Below are 14439 nucleotides of genomic sequence, written 5' to 3'. Positions count from 1 at the left end.
ACCAGGAAATATCCCATACAGACTTACAGCTGGCGTTTGAACCCCCACACTTAAATACATTGTCTAGTATGCATTCCTCTCAGAAGAACCATTCAAAGTGACAGAGGTTGTTTCAGAGGGAATGTTTTAATGGTAGACCATTTCCACATGACAAATGACACAATTTCCAATGTTCACTCTTGTGTCAACTTTTGCAACAGTTTCCCATAAGGTATGGATTTATTGAGATTTTGCACCCCCTACCATTCATGTAACACTTTTCCAGGTAAGAAAATACAGCATTTAAAACTTATTTGGCAAATACAGAAGCAAACTTAAAGTTGTCTTCCACAAAAACAATTTAATTAAAAAATGTTATGCTGACATGGATTTCTAGCCCTCAACCCCATTGTTTTAACCAAAACAACCCAGAATGTTAACAGTCTATACAGATAAAGGGCATATTTAAAGGTGGAGAAATAACATTACAATCTTGTAGTTTACTCATAGCTAACAAACTTGTACTAGCTAGAAAACAATATGACCGATCAGTTTGGGGAAAAGGAAAGGTAGCCTTTGTTTTTTGCACCGATATTGGTTAAGAAAACTTTGGGCATTAGATTACCAATTAGATTACATCTGAAGGAAGGCAAGCACGAGTGCCAATTACTGTCATTCTTCATTTTACACTGTTGCTCTTCTTTGGATCAAGGCCCGGTGATCAAACAGAAGGCACTTTTGATGGCATTGGTGATGCAACGAACATGGCAGTTATCTACTGCGGGGCCTAATTAAACATGAATGTACATGCCGTCATACATGGGGCTGAGTCACAGTCTAGCGTTGGTGATAATTTAACCCTCCTTTTCATATGAAAGAAATATCACTGTGACCTCTTTGTCCAACCTACTGTAAGATTACACATCACATTATACAAGCTTCTTTGACTTGAATGACTATCTCACCCATGTCTAAAATAACTGGGTTAAGTGGAAATATTGGGAGCACATTTATGATGTAACAGACTGACATTTGTGTTACTCAAGACACAGTTATGGTAAAAAGAGAAGACAGTCTATACAGAAACCTGACGTCTGAGTGAAATTCATGATCTTGGTGAGCACAAGCCTCTTTCGGACATGGTTGACAAAAGAATGAAACAGAAAATACAACAAAATTATGTTTGTGTCTGTAAAAGAACAAGTGCCGTCTTAACTAAAATATTTAACCCATGAAATGCAAAGAGCTGAAAAGCCAACCACTGACCTCATTCTATGAGAGAATACAGTAACAAAAAGAAAAGGCTGGGATGCCACATTTTGGTCGGACAGTAATAAGTATACAGGTACAGTACAGTCACGTACTGACAGTAAGGAGTATACTACAGCTTCAAGTGCAGTCATGTACTGCCTCTTTCCCCCATTTGCATACACGGATGCCTTGATACAGTACAAGAAGCATGTGCCAATAAAATTCATTGTTTCTTTGAACATTTGCCAAGATCAACAAGTCATTTTTACATTAAGCATCCCGTGATACATTACACAAAGGGACATGTCACATGAGACTAGCAGCGGTAGGATTGAAACCATCAACCAATTGGTATTAAACTAGAACCACATGTATAGCTCTGTAACCGTATCCGTAAGGTTGTCCAATGGCCAAGATACGCTTGAAGCCAGGACATTTTGTACCATGCATCTGAAAAACAAAAAATTGATAACACGTACAAAATAAATGGTGATCTGAAAGGGAAAACAAGTCTGATCTTGGTGCTGGTAATAGGAAATCCAGCTGCCGGGAGCTGTTCCACACTTTGACAATACCGAGATACTGGACCAAAGCATTGACATAGCTTTCCTGTACTGTTGGTAAACTACAATTGTATAGCACTGAATGCAGATAATGATTTCCGTTTCCATACTAAAATGGTTACAATAAGTACAGAGCCACCAGTGTCAACTACACAATATCAAATGGAGATCTTCAGCAACCCAGATTTCTTTACCACACAGCAAAATCCAGAGCTTTAATTTACCCCTGAATATGTAAAAATGTACCCAGTTTTATACTTTCAGAGGTAAATTAACATTTTAGTGCACATTTTGTGCACTGAAGTACATATCACAATGTAATGCACATAATACCTTGCATTGTTCATTTCAACGAGAAAAAAATGCAATACCTTTCCCAGTATTTTATTTCCCGACATTCTGAAAATGACTCCTCACGGTTTTGTGAGATCCCCTTTACCCATTATTGAAAACACTATACTGGCATTTTAGTTGACTATTTAGTAATCATAAAAAAAATAAAGCCCAGGGCCTATGACAGTGAAACAAAGAACAAAAATGGCGTTACATGACATTATACATCCCTCCTGAAAATAAAGTAGTTCACCTCACGATCCTTTAGGCACATAAGTCTTCATGGATCCCACTTTGTGTGTGTGGCGGTCAGGAATGCTTTTCACGCGGTTGAACATTAAAACCAAAAACAATTACAGTGAAAGTGCCGTTGAGTAGACATGGTCTTACAAACCTACCGTTCTGTCCGACAGACTTGTATATGTATAGAACTTAATGGCTTCCGAGGGCATATGAGATGGTGACCATTTGCAAAGAAGACATCCACAACTCTGAACAGCATGCCTGACCCGAACTTTAAGGAAATGTCCCGCACCAACAGCAAGTACATTTTTCAGACGTATTCATCCGAATGGTGACATCATAGCGCTCTCCGTTCCAGATTGATTCGTATGTTTTTCCTGTTTTTTTTTGTTGGCAGGCGTTTATCCTTAAATGTCTATGTCAACACTAAATCACAATGTAGCCTGGAATATTGCTCAGCAACTATTTACATGAATGCAAAAAAGAAAACAAGAATGCGACTGAACTAGACAAAACATACATCACATTCTCCCATGTTTTATATTAGTGGTCCTCTTCAAAACGTTACGTGCTAGAAGTGTAAACATGGAAGAAAACAAAACAAAACACTACTTTTGTGTTAATCATTTTCTTGCCCCATCGTGAAACCATATCTGCAAACTCTGATAACCTAGAGATGATCATGTATGTATTTCTGACGCAATATACAGTTCCGCTCGGGTTATAGTGCAGATCCACTGTGACAGGAGGACCCTCAAACTATTTCAAGTAAACCCCTTTAAGTCCAATATTTTGTCCATTTTCCGATCCTTTTTGTTCAGAAGAGGGCTGTCCATCTTCCACATTGTGAACCACTACCTCTGCTTGCTTGGGTTGATGGAGTTCCCCGTACATTGCCAGTGGAGAGGGGGGTTGGGGGGAGTAAAGAAAAAATAATTCGCTAATAAATCCTTCTGTGGTTGCAATCAACACCGACATGTCAGGCCCAACTTTTTAAAGTTAATTTTCTTGTTTGTTTTTGTTTTGTTTTTTTGAACACAGCAGAATACACATCTTGTGGAAGCAAGGTATCCCGGTGTCAAGTCACATGTTCAGAGGTCACATTTCTTTTTAGTTATATTCTTCTCACTGTCTCTACAACTTCAGTCCTGCTTGGCTTGAAGCTGCTGCTTCCAGGCCTCATTCAAGTAAACTAGTCGCTTGTAGTTGAGGATAAAGAGAATGAAGTTCAGCACATATGTGGTAATGCAGATGACACACAAGTCCTTTAGGACAAAATAGAGGATGTAGCTCAAGTAGAGCGAACCCACCACCGATAAGATGGACGTCGTCATGAGGAAGAGGGCGGCCATTGCACTGACAGTCATTCCTGTAACAAGACAGTAACGGGAAACAACAAACATACTATTGCCGACTCATAGACAGACCATAGAAATTCAAGAAATGCACAAGCAACATGAGGTCACTCAAGTTGTCCAGATCACATAGCTCTGTTTACATGGTTATGCAGAATTAATCTAGAAACTGACTCCCTACTCCGTAAACTATCAAACGTATAAAAAGACCCTCTCACAAACTTGTGAATACAGATCTCAAAGTAAATGAAGATTCTAGGTGGGTGTTCTAGAATTGCAGATATCAAAATAACGTTAAGAATTATAATGATAGCATAGACAAACGTACTTAACAAGGACATTGGTCCTGATATATAAGCTAATGATCAAGTGAAATAAGATAGGACTGTAAAGAGAGTTTTGAATGATGAACAGTCAAGGAATCAGATTGACGAAAATGTCAGCCAAATCCTTAGTGGCAGAAAATGATTACAATACAGATTCTTTCCTTCTTTTTTTTTGGTAAATTCTGCTACCAAACTGCTGAAATGATGTGTTAAAATTCACTGCAGTTTATCCAGTTCAGGGCTCTTCATGAACTTCATAATATATAGGGCTGCTTTCAGTACAAATTTCTAGGAAAATATTCTGATCTCATGATTGGATTCATTGGAATAGTAAAAAAAAAAGTTGCTTTTAAAAAGGGTACAGGCACAGTTCCGATATACTATCAGACCGACAACCTACCCCAAACCCTAACCTAACCCTAAACGCAAGCATGGAGCAACACATGTCGAACCAACGCATTGTCGGGAGAGACGTGTGTCGGATAAGCGTGCGTGCCCACCCCTTTAAAAAAGGAGCTAATATTAACACGACATTGAGAAAGCAAACCTCATCATCGAACAAAAACGTCATTAACAATTCGAGTTCTGAATTATGTAATTTTAATAGCTCTAATTGTTTTCTGAATCATGTCATTTATAATTGTTCTATTTGTGAACATTTTCCAGTATTTCCCATGTAAAAACACTTGGTCATCCTTCTCAATTCACCGCTCCATCCATACAGAATCCATTTGAGACCATGGGAAAGGGGGCTGGATGCCTGTGACCATTTTCAATTTGAATTTTCTGGGGATTATAATAATGCTGTGGTTTTGGAGAGCACCTCCACCACAGCATGAAGATCCTTTGGATTTTCATTTTGAAGTTTAAAAGCATTGCCTGACCTTTAACACGGAAATCCCAACCCACGGCAGTTTGACCTAACTGGGCCACTATTGTGTTCTGTCAAATAAGAGAAGTCATAACTGTTATGGGTAAAAGGGCCTCTTGTTCTTTGCTATAACCAGGTGGTTAAGCAGCCCCATGGGCCAGTCAGCAGGCTAGCATATCAAAACCAGCATGACTGAGTCAGCAAAACCAGCTACTGTACACGGTCAACGTGGGGGGTGGGGGGGGGGGGGTCGGGGGGACTTAAAATTAGGAAGAGGACCTTTGGAAGGAAGGACAAACCCTACATTTATAACTCGCCATCCACAAGAAGAATTATTAACATAGATAAAAGTCTGTGACTAGTCTGTCACGCTATAACTAACATGGAATGACCAACATTGTCATTTTCCATCAAAATGTTGTTGTATGTCAGAGAAAATGTTATTAAGAAAATCACATCTCTGAAGCACATGCATGCAATGTGAGAGAGAAAGAATGTGTCACCAATAGCCAAGCAGCAGCATTGCTAACTATTCTATTAATATTAACTAATGCTGGTGACTGGTGTGGATTTATCAGAAAACACACTCATAAAAACCTTTTGAAACTTCACAAAGTGTACTTTTTAAATTCCTGACCTCACCCTTTAAATTATACCAGTTGAAGTATGTCTTTACTGTCTTATCATTTGAGTGATGGTTAGCCAAACACAGGGGGTGGTGATTCAGCGCTCAAAGCACCGTGACTAGGGAGACGTGTCACCTGAATTATCAATGCTTACAGATGACCTGGGAAAAAGATTCTTACCTAGTAAGAGCTGAAAGGCATAAAAGAAAATTCCGTGGACGCTGTTCGGCTGGTTCAACGCACTGTCATTTCCAAATATTGTGCCCAAGAGTCCAAATCCTCGACCCCATCTACACCATGAAAAACAAAAGTCAACGGAAAAGGCCATTAGAACATTTACTACAAAAAGACCATAGTTAGTTTACGATTGCAGTCAAGGATCAAACTTGTGAGGGAGTTGACTTACATGGTGTAAGTCAACACCATGCTGTTGAAATGAGCATGTACTGTATATTATTATACAGTATTGTCTAAAAACTATTATAGTGAGAGAGAGAGAGTGTGTGTGTGTGTGTGTACGCGACAACACATAAGGCCACACATTCCATTGTTAGAATGTGTGCCCCAGTGATGCGTGTTTATTCTCTTTCCCCATTGTGAGGTAGCCTGTGTGTTTGAAGTCTGTGATTTCTATGCTGAATTGTATTGTTCCGACACATTTCCTGGAGAACAAAAATATATATAAAAAAAATCATCATACAATTAAATTTGAACATCAAGGAAGCTGGCTATACACTAAACAGCCTGTGCATCATCAACAGAACTTACTACTTAGAAAGTTTTACCCATTCAACAGGAAACTACACACTTCTGCTATAGTAAAAGGTAGCCTGGTTTCCAGTCTGATTCGCTGCAGTTTTGTCAATCCAACAAATTCACGGAACGCAGCGAATCAGGCTGGAAACCAGGCTATAGTAAAGTCACACATCTTCACTGGTTCAGTTGGCCTGATATTACAGAGCAGTGCTTTGTAATATCAGGCCAACTGAACCTGTGAAGATCCACCTGCATTGCAGCTACCTGTCATGACATGTGGATATACAGAAGTTTGCATATTTCTACATAATTTATTAAAAAGGTAGCTGAACCAGTTTCCTGTTTTTTTTTCAATCAATACCTGGCAAATTGACTTTAAGAGATCAGATTTCCATTCCAATTACAGTGCGTACATTCTGGGGTTCCAGTTCAGTATGTCAAAAGTATCTAACACAAGTCTTTAAATTGTATAACCTCAGTAAAGAAATTCATATTCCTTTCACTGATTTTGCTCTCATAGCAGGCGAGTGTCATGGTCAGATGTTTTAACAAATAGACTGTTTGATGCCCCTGTAAAAATCTCCAATGTCTTAGTATTTCAGAAGCAAGATCAGTTGTCTACCTAGATTTTGTGACATGCATGCTAGTGTCACAATAATGTGACCTAAATTGGACCCAAGATACAGAGAATCCTGAGGAACCCTAGTATTAAAATGTGCTCATTGTGTACATAAGAAAATTAGCAGTGATGCAACTCCCTTTTGTTGGGGCCATGAAGCAACGTTTGCAAATATATCCAGGGAGGCACCTTGGATTTCAATGTCACTCAAAGTGGTGTAAATGGTTCCAGGCCAATTATTTAGCAACGTAATAGTTTTGATTAAAATCTCACAGAATCTGCAGCCTGGACACTCAGAGCCATCAGACAAAGGTTACTGACAACAGTAGTGTTGCATTCTAACCGGGCTGTAAATATTGATGCAGGACCTTTGCAAGACATTGGGGAGGAACATAAAATGGAACAAATTATGTTGTCTGAAACAAATCTGAATTTACAAATGTACAAAAGGTGCTATCTGCACCTTCTTGAAGTACACATTGCTTGAGACAAGCAATGCATATCCAAGCAAGCAATACATTACAATAACAAAGAAAATCTTAACATACATAATGGAAATAAATAAATGATTTCTGATTTCTCTGTCAAATAGTTTCCTATGCTTTTAAATGAGGATATTGTCAGTTTATTCAGACAATTAGTCAACGTAGTGTAGCCTATCCAGTCGATCTCAACATGTGTGTGCAGTGTCCAGTTACATGATCAGTATGTTCCAACTTCGGCCCAGTGAGTTCTTCCAATAAAATCCTGGACTGGCCCTGTACAGTGTGTCCTTTAGCAGCTATTTGTGCAGGGACTAGGGTTAGCAAAATGTAAAGTATTGTTGTACAGCTTGTAACATTAACAGGGCGGCTATATATAGAAACGAATGACCAGGCTAAGCCCCCAAAATGTGTTATGGTATGGTTGAGTACATTCAACACACACACACACACACACACACACACACACACACACACACACACACACACACACACAGTGTGTCAGTTAGCCAATACACTAAGGCCTTGATGTTAGTGAGATGCAAGCAACTTATTTTATTACACAGATGGCATATGTGCTGGCTAACCAGAAACTATAGTAGCAGCTAGCCAGTCAGGTTAGCTCAACTTAGCTATCAAGCTAATGATAGTGTTTGTTGACTTGACTGGTGGTAAAATGCTGAATGGTGGACTCGTGGTAACGTCCAATTCGTTCAGTGGGTGGTGTGTCCCTGCTTCATTCCAAAGAGCTACACACAAGTTTGTAGTTAAATAAGTTAATGTTAGCAGAAGAACCGTTAGCTCAACCAATGTTGTGACAGCTGAGCCCCGCGCGCAGCAGCATAGCAGACCGGGGGCTGCCTGCCTGCTTTTGGGATGGGGTGTGTTTGTTGAGCTGTCAAAGCCCCATAGTTGCGCGCCCAGGGTGTTGTCGCGCATCGAAATAAATAGCCGATCTACAAGATCACTGCACGTCACCATGCAACGCCAACGTGTCATGAGCTTGTAGGTCGGCTGTTTGTTCCCGGTGTAAATCTAGGCTTCAGATGAATGAGCTAACGTCTTCCAGGGCAAGGGGGCTAGCTTCCTTGTTCATTTGCAGGGGTCATCACTATGCTGGCTTGTGATCATGGACATTTTGTCAAACAGAAACGACAGAAACCCATAAAGAGCTAGCCCTGAATGACGATAAACAGGTCTGTAACTCTAAGAGTGTTCAAATGGAACAACACTCTCAGAGTTCATGAATACATTTCAGAACCACAGTAACCACTAGTAGTAGTAGGACTCCTAATGTGCCATAGTGATAGTGTCGTAGTAAATAGAGGTATACATATTCTAAAGAAAACCTGGACACTTGACATTCAGTAATGGGTATTGTGATCAAAATAAGAAGATTATAATGGTGTGGGTGTGTGTATGTAAATCAGAAAATCTAGAATTTGCCACACACATGTGTACGGACAAATATATATATATTGATGATCCCTGCTCATTTGGAATGAATACCCCCATACCAACATTTGTTGTTTGTTTCCCTCGTTTTTTTTTGTACCTCGAGCTGAAGACTTTTGAACAGCTGATGGAAGTGCTGACGTCGCACATGGCCTGGTAGTCCGGATCCCGGGCCTTCTCCCGCTCCACGTGAAACGCGTACACGGACAGCACGATGCCTACGAGGCACACGAGAAGCCGGGCTATTCTCTCCCATCGAGGGGTGGATACTCTCAGGACGGGCGCCGCCATCATTCTTTCTGCGCTGCCCTGGCCTGCCTGGGCTCCTAGATGGAGATCATGCACGCAACGCAACGACGCAACCCAACGGCACGGCACCCACCCACGGATGGCACGCGCACACACACGCGCGCGCGCACGCACTGCTCCCGAGTGCGAGCCGACCGCGCGACGTGGGAACACGACGACGCGTCACAGAACCTCAGAACGGAACGTGCCCACTGCTACAGCACCATGGGCGTGTCTCTCTGTGTGTGTGTGTGTGTGTGTGTGTGTGTGTGTGTGTGTGTGTGTGTGTGTGTGTGTGTGTGTGTGTGTGTGTGTGGTATTCCATTTCCCCCCTAACTGTGTATTTGATGATTTTTATTTCCATTTTGCATAGTCAGCAGAAGTGTATATTTGTATGTCTTTAAATGTCTTGATGATGAATTGAAAATGGATCGAGGACCATATGTATTGTCAAGTCTAGTGCGCTGCCTTTTCTGGTTTTGTAGCTACAAACTAATACAAAACAATCAAGCAATCAATGAAATCAATCAATTGTGTTGTACGATTATGTGGACAAGATAATCCATCCATTCTACATTCCAATGCAAACATAATTATAAGTTATTTAATTCGTCGGGCTATTAAAATGATCAATGCAGAGGTGACACCTGTGTGGACGTGGACCGACGCACATAATAACCACACCAACTCATCATAAGTCATATATCGGCTTTTGTATTTATTTTATTTATTTCGAAAACCTCCACAACAGAGACTGCTCCACAACATAACCAGCAGCACGATCATGTGACTTTGCGTATATAAACACTGGATGACGTCAGATGTTGTTTACTTGCTCGCGAAGATCCGTGTAGTAAAAGCTGTAAAGTAAAACTGCTAATATTCCTGATCATGGCAACGGATATCGAAAGACTGGCTTCTTTCGAAGAAGCGCATTATGATCAATACGAATATTACAATCTAGATGAATACCCCTGCCACGACCGTGGGAAAGGCAGGACAAAGAGAGAAATAGGACTGAACACCAATCGCCATTCCCCCGCTGGACACGAGAGAAAGATTGCGGAAAAACTTCACAACAGCGAACTGAAACGTAAAAGAACCAAGAGTACATGATCATCTTGAAAGACTTACAGTAGGTATGATTGACAATGTGTGAAACTGTTAATTTGATTGATGAATTGAAATTAAATGTTAAATTGAGCAATTGCATATGCAAATCAAAACGACAGCATTGCCTCTTGAATAAACATCCTGCATTCGGTGATTATTAACGTTGTTTAACGTCATACAAGTTAATGATTTAATTATTGATGATTCTAGACATCGCTATCGATCTAAACAAGTGCCCGCCTCCACAATTAAATATTAAGGTGTTTATCTTCCGGGGTACCATATGCAAATTCTATTGCATTTGCCATTAGGTTTCAGATCATAATCATATTAGGCCTACACGAAAGGTGAAAAGAAAATAACGTTCCATTGCATGTCCAAATTTACAAGACAATACCGGTATGCAGTGAAAGTTATTCTCCACAACAAGAATTTATAGTAAATGGATAGGGTGATGCTAGCTCTGGTCCATAGCTCTGCTGCGTTATGGACCAGAGCTAGGGTGATGCGTGCACGAAATAAATGGGTTCCATTCTCTGATAGTTTAGAAGGGGGGAAAAAGATTATTTGGTCATAATAAGCATTGCACTTTAATTTCCGTAGGAGATCCAAAGTTGACCATTCCTGCCTTTCCCAATCCTGACCCAGCAGAGCAAACGGAACAGAGTGCTGCCTGGAACGTGCCCAGACAAGACACGAAGAGATAGCACTCTCTACTATAGACTATTTTATCTTTTGCCCCTGTAACAAGATCTGCTGCTCTCATGTTACAGCTGTGCAAGAATATTTTGTGTTGACTTAATATATAGGTCAGTCAGTGTTGTGTACTCACTCAGCATTTAGTCATTTTTGTGAATGAAAGAAATTGTATATTATGTTGAGTAGAGATCCTTTTATGTTCTAATAAAGAGAAAAGTAAACAAGTCGACTGCATGGTTGAATTTCCATTTAGTGTAGCTCTACATTTAGTGTACCTTCAAAATGTGAATATGAGTGTTGGCATTTTATTATTATTTTATGGTTTAATGTGTTCTTGGCTTTAGGATGCGTATGTTGATGCAATTACATCATCATGTGATGTCATATAGGTAATACAACTACAATGCTTTTATTTTGAAGGCATGCATGACCCGGAATCATTACACATCATTTCCGGTTATTTTCCACATGTTACCACAACAGAACACAAGCGTTTCTTCATAGTTGTTTCTTTAAGACTCATAATATCTCATTCGTCTACTTGCCATAATGCAGATCTGCAATGTTTGTAGTGAACAGACACCCAAATACAGATGTCCCACCTGCAAAATACGATAGTAAGTATTGTAACAGTGCTTAACCTTTTAGCAACGTTAACATTGCTTGTTAGCAAGAAAAAGCTAAAGCTCAGACTTTTGTACATTGTATATTGTTCAAAGTTGAAAGTATCATATTTTTACATATCCGTGAAATAGTGTTTACATGTGATAATAAGTTCGTCACCTGAATCGTGCTCGTGTTTTGTCTGGGTACATAAGCGTTACGTTACTCAGTCCAAACACTGCTCAAAAAGGATCAGTCAGTCACAAATTAACTGAAAACACTGACCATTCAACTGCAAAGATTATTCGTTTTGAGGGATGGCACGTGCCGTATATTTGGATTTGGAGTCACTGGAGTACATTTGTTTACGCATTCCTCGCTCGCGGATACATGGTCCAGACTCCAGACCAGTAGGCACCGGACCGCCACCAACCTAGCCATGGTTCACATGACGCTGACAGTCATGTTTCAGGGCTACCACCAACCATGCGCGTGGGGGACAGACTCGCAGAGCCAGGGGATGCCCCACGGAGCACCAGTTAAATTGTCATTTTTGTCTTGTTTATTCACAAAATGTAATATATAAAGTAAACTATAAAGGTAATTAAATGTTGAATTGCTTCTGTAATTCACAGATCCCCAGATTATAATTGTTCACTCTTTGTTATATAAAGTTACTTAATATTTTAACTATTTGTTTCCTCTTGCAGCTGTTCACTGGCCTGTTACAAAATACATAAAGGTAAACAAGTTATTTCATCACAAAGCATAACAAAAAATAGACACTAATTGGGGCTAATTTACTACTGCCAGTATCATGTGATTTACATCATTTTTATTTTCTTTACATAGATACTTGCCTGCCTCTCACGCAGCCATCACGTATTACTGTTGATAAGACGGTAACCCTGCCAGGTATAGTATTATGAATACATTCTGTCAACCTATTAAGTGGCTTTTAAATTAATACATGGAGTCTTATGACATGATTCTGCAAATATAATGTAAAATATGCTTTCTGCATATAATTATTGCAGTAGTTTAGTTATTCGGTATGAGCAGGGCCTGGCTGGAAACAAGTTATTGAGCTTAGCCCAGATACCCTGGGTAAATTTAATTTCAGGTAATTGTAAATTCATTTAAAGGTGAATGTCTGGGAATTGCAGTCCCAAATATGTTTACTGCACTTATGGGAGCATTTTGCTACCATGTGATACTGTGCCTATCAGCTTTTTATACCAAAATATTTTATTGTCTTAACAAGATTCTTAGACTTATCAATTACCATCCATATTTGTAACAAAGTATATACACTTTTTTTACTAGGTCTATAATCTCTATTGTGTACCTTGTCTGGTATGTGCATTTGCTACTGAATGGGGTATTTTCTTCTAAATTCTAACTTTTGCGTACATTGTCCCCTCTTTAGCAGAACCCTGGAATGTGGAGGATCTCTTGGATGAAGATCATTACACAGACAGAGTACCATTAGAGATTCTTCAGCGCTTAGGTACAACTGTGACATCGCATTTTATGTACAGTACTGAAACATTGTACAGAAGAGTATTTCACATACAACTAGAAAAAGTGCACAGGTCTCCACCAGGATAATAGCATTTGTTTGGACAAAATGTGTAGAAGTAATATAAACATTTCCTGTCTCGTTTTCTGGTTGTATAACAGGGCAATAAATATATAACACGTTACAGTGTATTCATAATGTGTAGTAGTGTGCATACAAAGTTGTACACAGATCGGTGCAGTTTTTGGTAAGAACATGAATCGGACTGAAATAGCACCACCATGAGGCTGATTTGAAGTGCCAATTCTTCCTCTGCCTAGTGGGAATGTGTGCATGATTTGAGACATTGTTTGAAACGGACCAATCCTGCAAACTTTGGAAGGCAAGCGGACAGGCTGATTTGAAGTGCCAATTCTTCCTCTGCCTAGTGGGAATGTGTGCATGATTTGAGACATTGTTTGAAACGGACCAATCCTGCAAACTTTGGAAGGCAAGCGGACAGGTCCGTGTTGATGACATGACTATAGAGTTAGTGTACCGATTTGTGGATAAAATGTGTACAAGGAATATAAAGAAATGTTTTGCAATAATTTGCCTCATGGTGGCGCTATAATAGGCCGTTGTGGAAAAATTGGGACAGAGGTTCGTCGTGGAATGTGGGCACAGTTTGGCATCGGCCGGGCCAACGGTGACGGAGATTAGCTGTACGCAGACAGACGGAGTGCAAAACATACTCTCCCCATGCCTTCGGCTGGTGGAGACAACTATCACTACACACTTGAACGAATTTGTGACCATTGAACAGTTTTTTTGTTGCATAGTGACAGTTGTTTCTGCCTCTCTACAGGAGAATCACAAGAGTTGAGAGATCTTCTTCATAACCCACATCTCCGACAGTTATTGCGCTCCATCGACACCGCTGACAGCAAAGATGATGCAATGAAGGCAGCTATGCAGGAGCCTCTGTTTGTGGAGCTTTCAGATCAGTGTTTGCAAATTGTTGAGAATAAGTGATACAGGATGTGATTGAGTTGATTGTTTTTTCCAACATTCTTTATTACCGTGACGTTATCTTTACACAGTATAGTGATTTGGTATTTCTATTGAGTTAAACGTATTCTGTATTTGTTAAAATAAAATATTTTCTTAAGTGAAAATGTAAGAATCAACATTAATCTCATGTGCTTGGTGACGCAGACAATATGCAATAACAAGAGTTTACACCTTGTCACATGCGTCTTTGCTCTCTTCCCATGGTTTCCCATCCGTTTAAAATATATATCTCATTCCTCACTAAAAGCACTGTATGACAGTACCAATTTAATGTCTATTTACGTAGCCTACAAATGTACAGG

General features: G+C 39.8%; 2 protein-coding genes across 3 annotated transcripts; one reads left to right on the top strand and one right to left on the bottom strand.

Moving 5' to 3' along the window:
• Window positions 1-106: 106 nt before the first annotated feature.
• Window positions 107-9392, bottom strand: vkorc1l1 (vitamin K epoxide reductase complex, subunit 1-like 1). The gene is made up of 3 exons (XM_079508303.1): window positions 8960-9392; window positions 5728-5837; window positions 107-3738 (listed from the first exon to the last, which is right to left on the bottom strand). Exons 1-3 carry the CDS (start codon window positions 9151-9153, stop codon window positions 3512-3514), a joined length of 531 nt encoding a protein of 176 aa, XP_079364429.1. The 5' UTR covers window positions 9154-9392; the 3' UTR covers window positions 107-3511.
• Window positions 9393-11370: 1978 nt separating this feature from the next.
• On the top strand, window positions 11371-14346 carry znhit3 (zinc finger, HIT-type containing 3). Of its 2 annotated transcripts, none has more exons than XM_079508191.1 (5): window positions 11371-11576; window positions 12273-12304; window positions 12415-12477; window positions 12995-13072; window positions 13932-14346. In XM_079508191.1, exons 1-5 carry the CDS (start codon window positions 11509-11511, stop codon window positions 14096-14098), a joined length of 408 nt encoding a protein of 135 aa, XP_079364317.1. In that variant the 5' UTR covers window positions 11371-11508; the 3' UTR covers window positions 14099-14346. The 2 variants fall into 2 exon arrangements, with proteins under 2 accessions (XP_079364317.1, XP_079364316.1); XM_079508190.1 differs by having other exon boundaries at window positions 11373-11576; window positions 12992-13072.
• Window positions 14347-14439: the final 93 nt, after the last annotated feature.

The sequence above is a fragment of the Electrona antarctica genome (assembly GCF_951216825.1).
Source record: "Electrona antarctica genome assembly, chromosome: 8".
Taxonomy (NCBI): domain Eukaryota; kingdom Metazoa; phylum Chordata; class Actinopteri; order Myctophiformes; family Myctophidae; genus Electrona; species Electrona antarctica.
Note: the sequence above shows the minus strand (reverse complement) of the source record. Positions and strands in the feature narration are given on the sequence as shown.

What these genes read in the sequence shown, in the direction of transcription:
- vkorc1l1 (XM_079508303.1), bottom strand. Translation starts at nt 9,153, where the DNA reads ATGATGGCGGCGCCCGTCCTGAGAGTATCCACCCCTCGATGGGAGAGA. An exon ending in TCAAAAGTCTTCAGCTCGAG is followed by an intron (nt 5,838 to 8,959) that starts GTACAAAAAAAA and finishes TTCATGGTGTAG; the next exon opens with ATGGGGTCGAGGATTTGGAC. An exon ending in TGCCTTTCAGCTCTTACTAG is followed by an intron (nt 3,739 to 5,727) that starts GTAAGAATCTTT and finishes GTCTTGTTACAG; the next exon opens with GAATGACTGTCAGTGCAATG.
- znhit3 (XM_079508190.1), top strand. Translation starts at nt 11,509, where the DNA reads ATGCAGATCTGCAATGTTTGTAGTGAACAGACACCCAAATACAGATGT. An exon ending in TAAGACGGTAACCCTGCCAG is followed by an intron (nt 12,478 to 12,991) that starts GTATAGTATTAT and finishes TCCCCTCTTTAG; the next exon opens with CAGAACCCTGGAATGTGGAG. An exon ending in AGAGATTCTTCAGCGCTTAG is followed by an intron (nt 13,073 to 13,931) that starts GTACAACTGTGA and finishes GCCTCTCTACAG; the next exon opens with GAGAATCACAAGAGTTGAGA.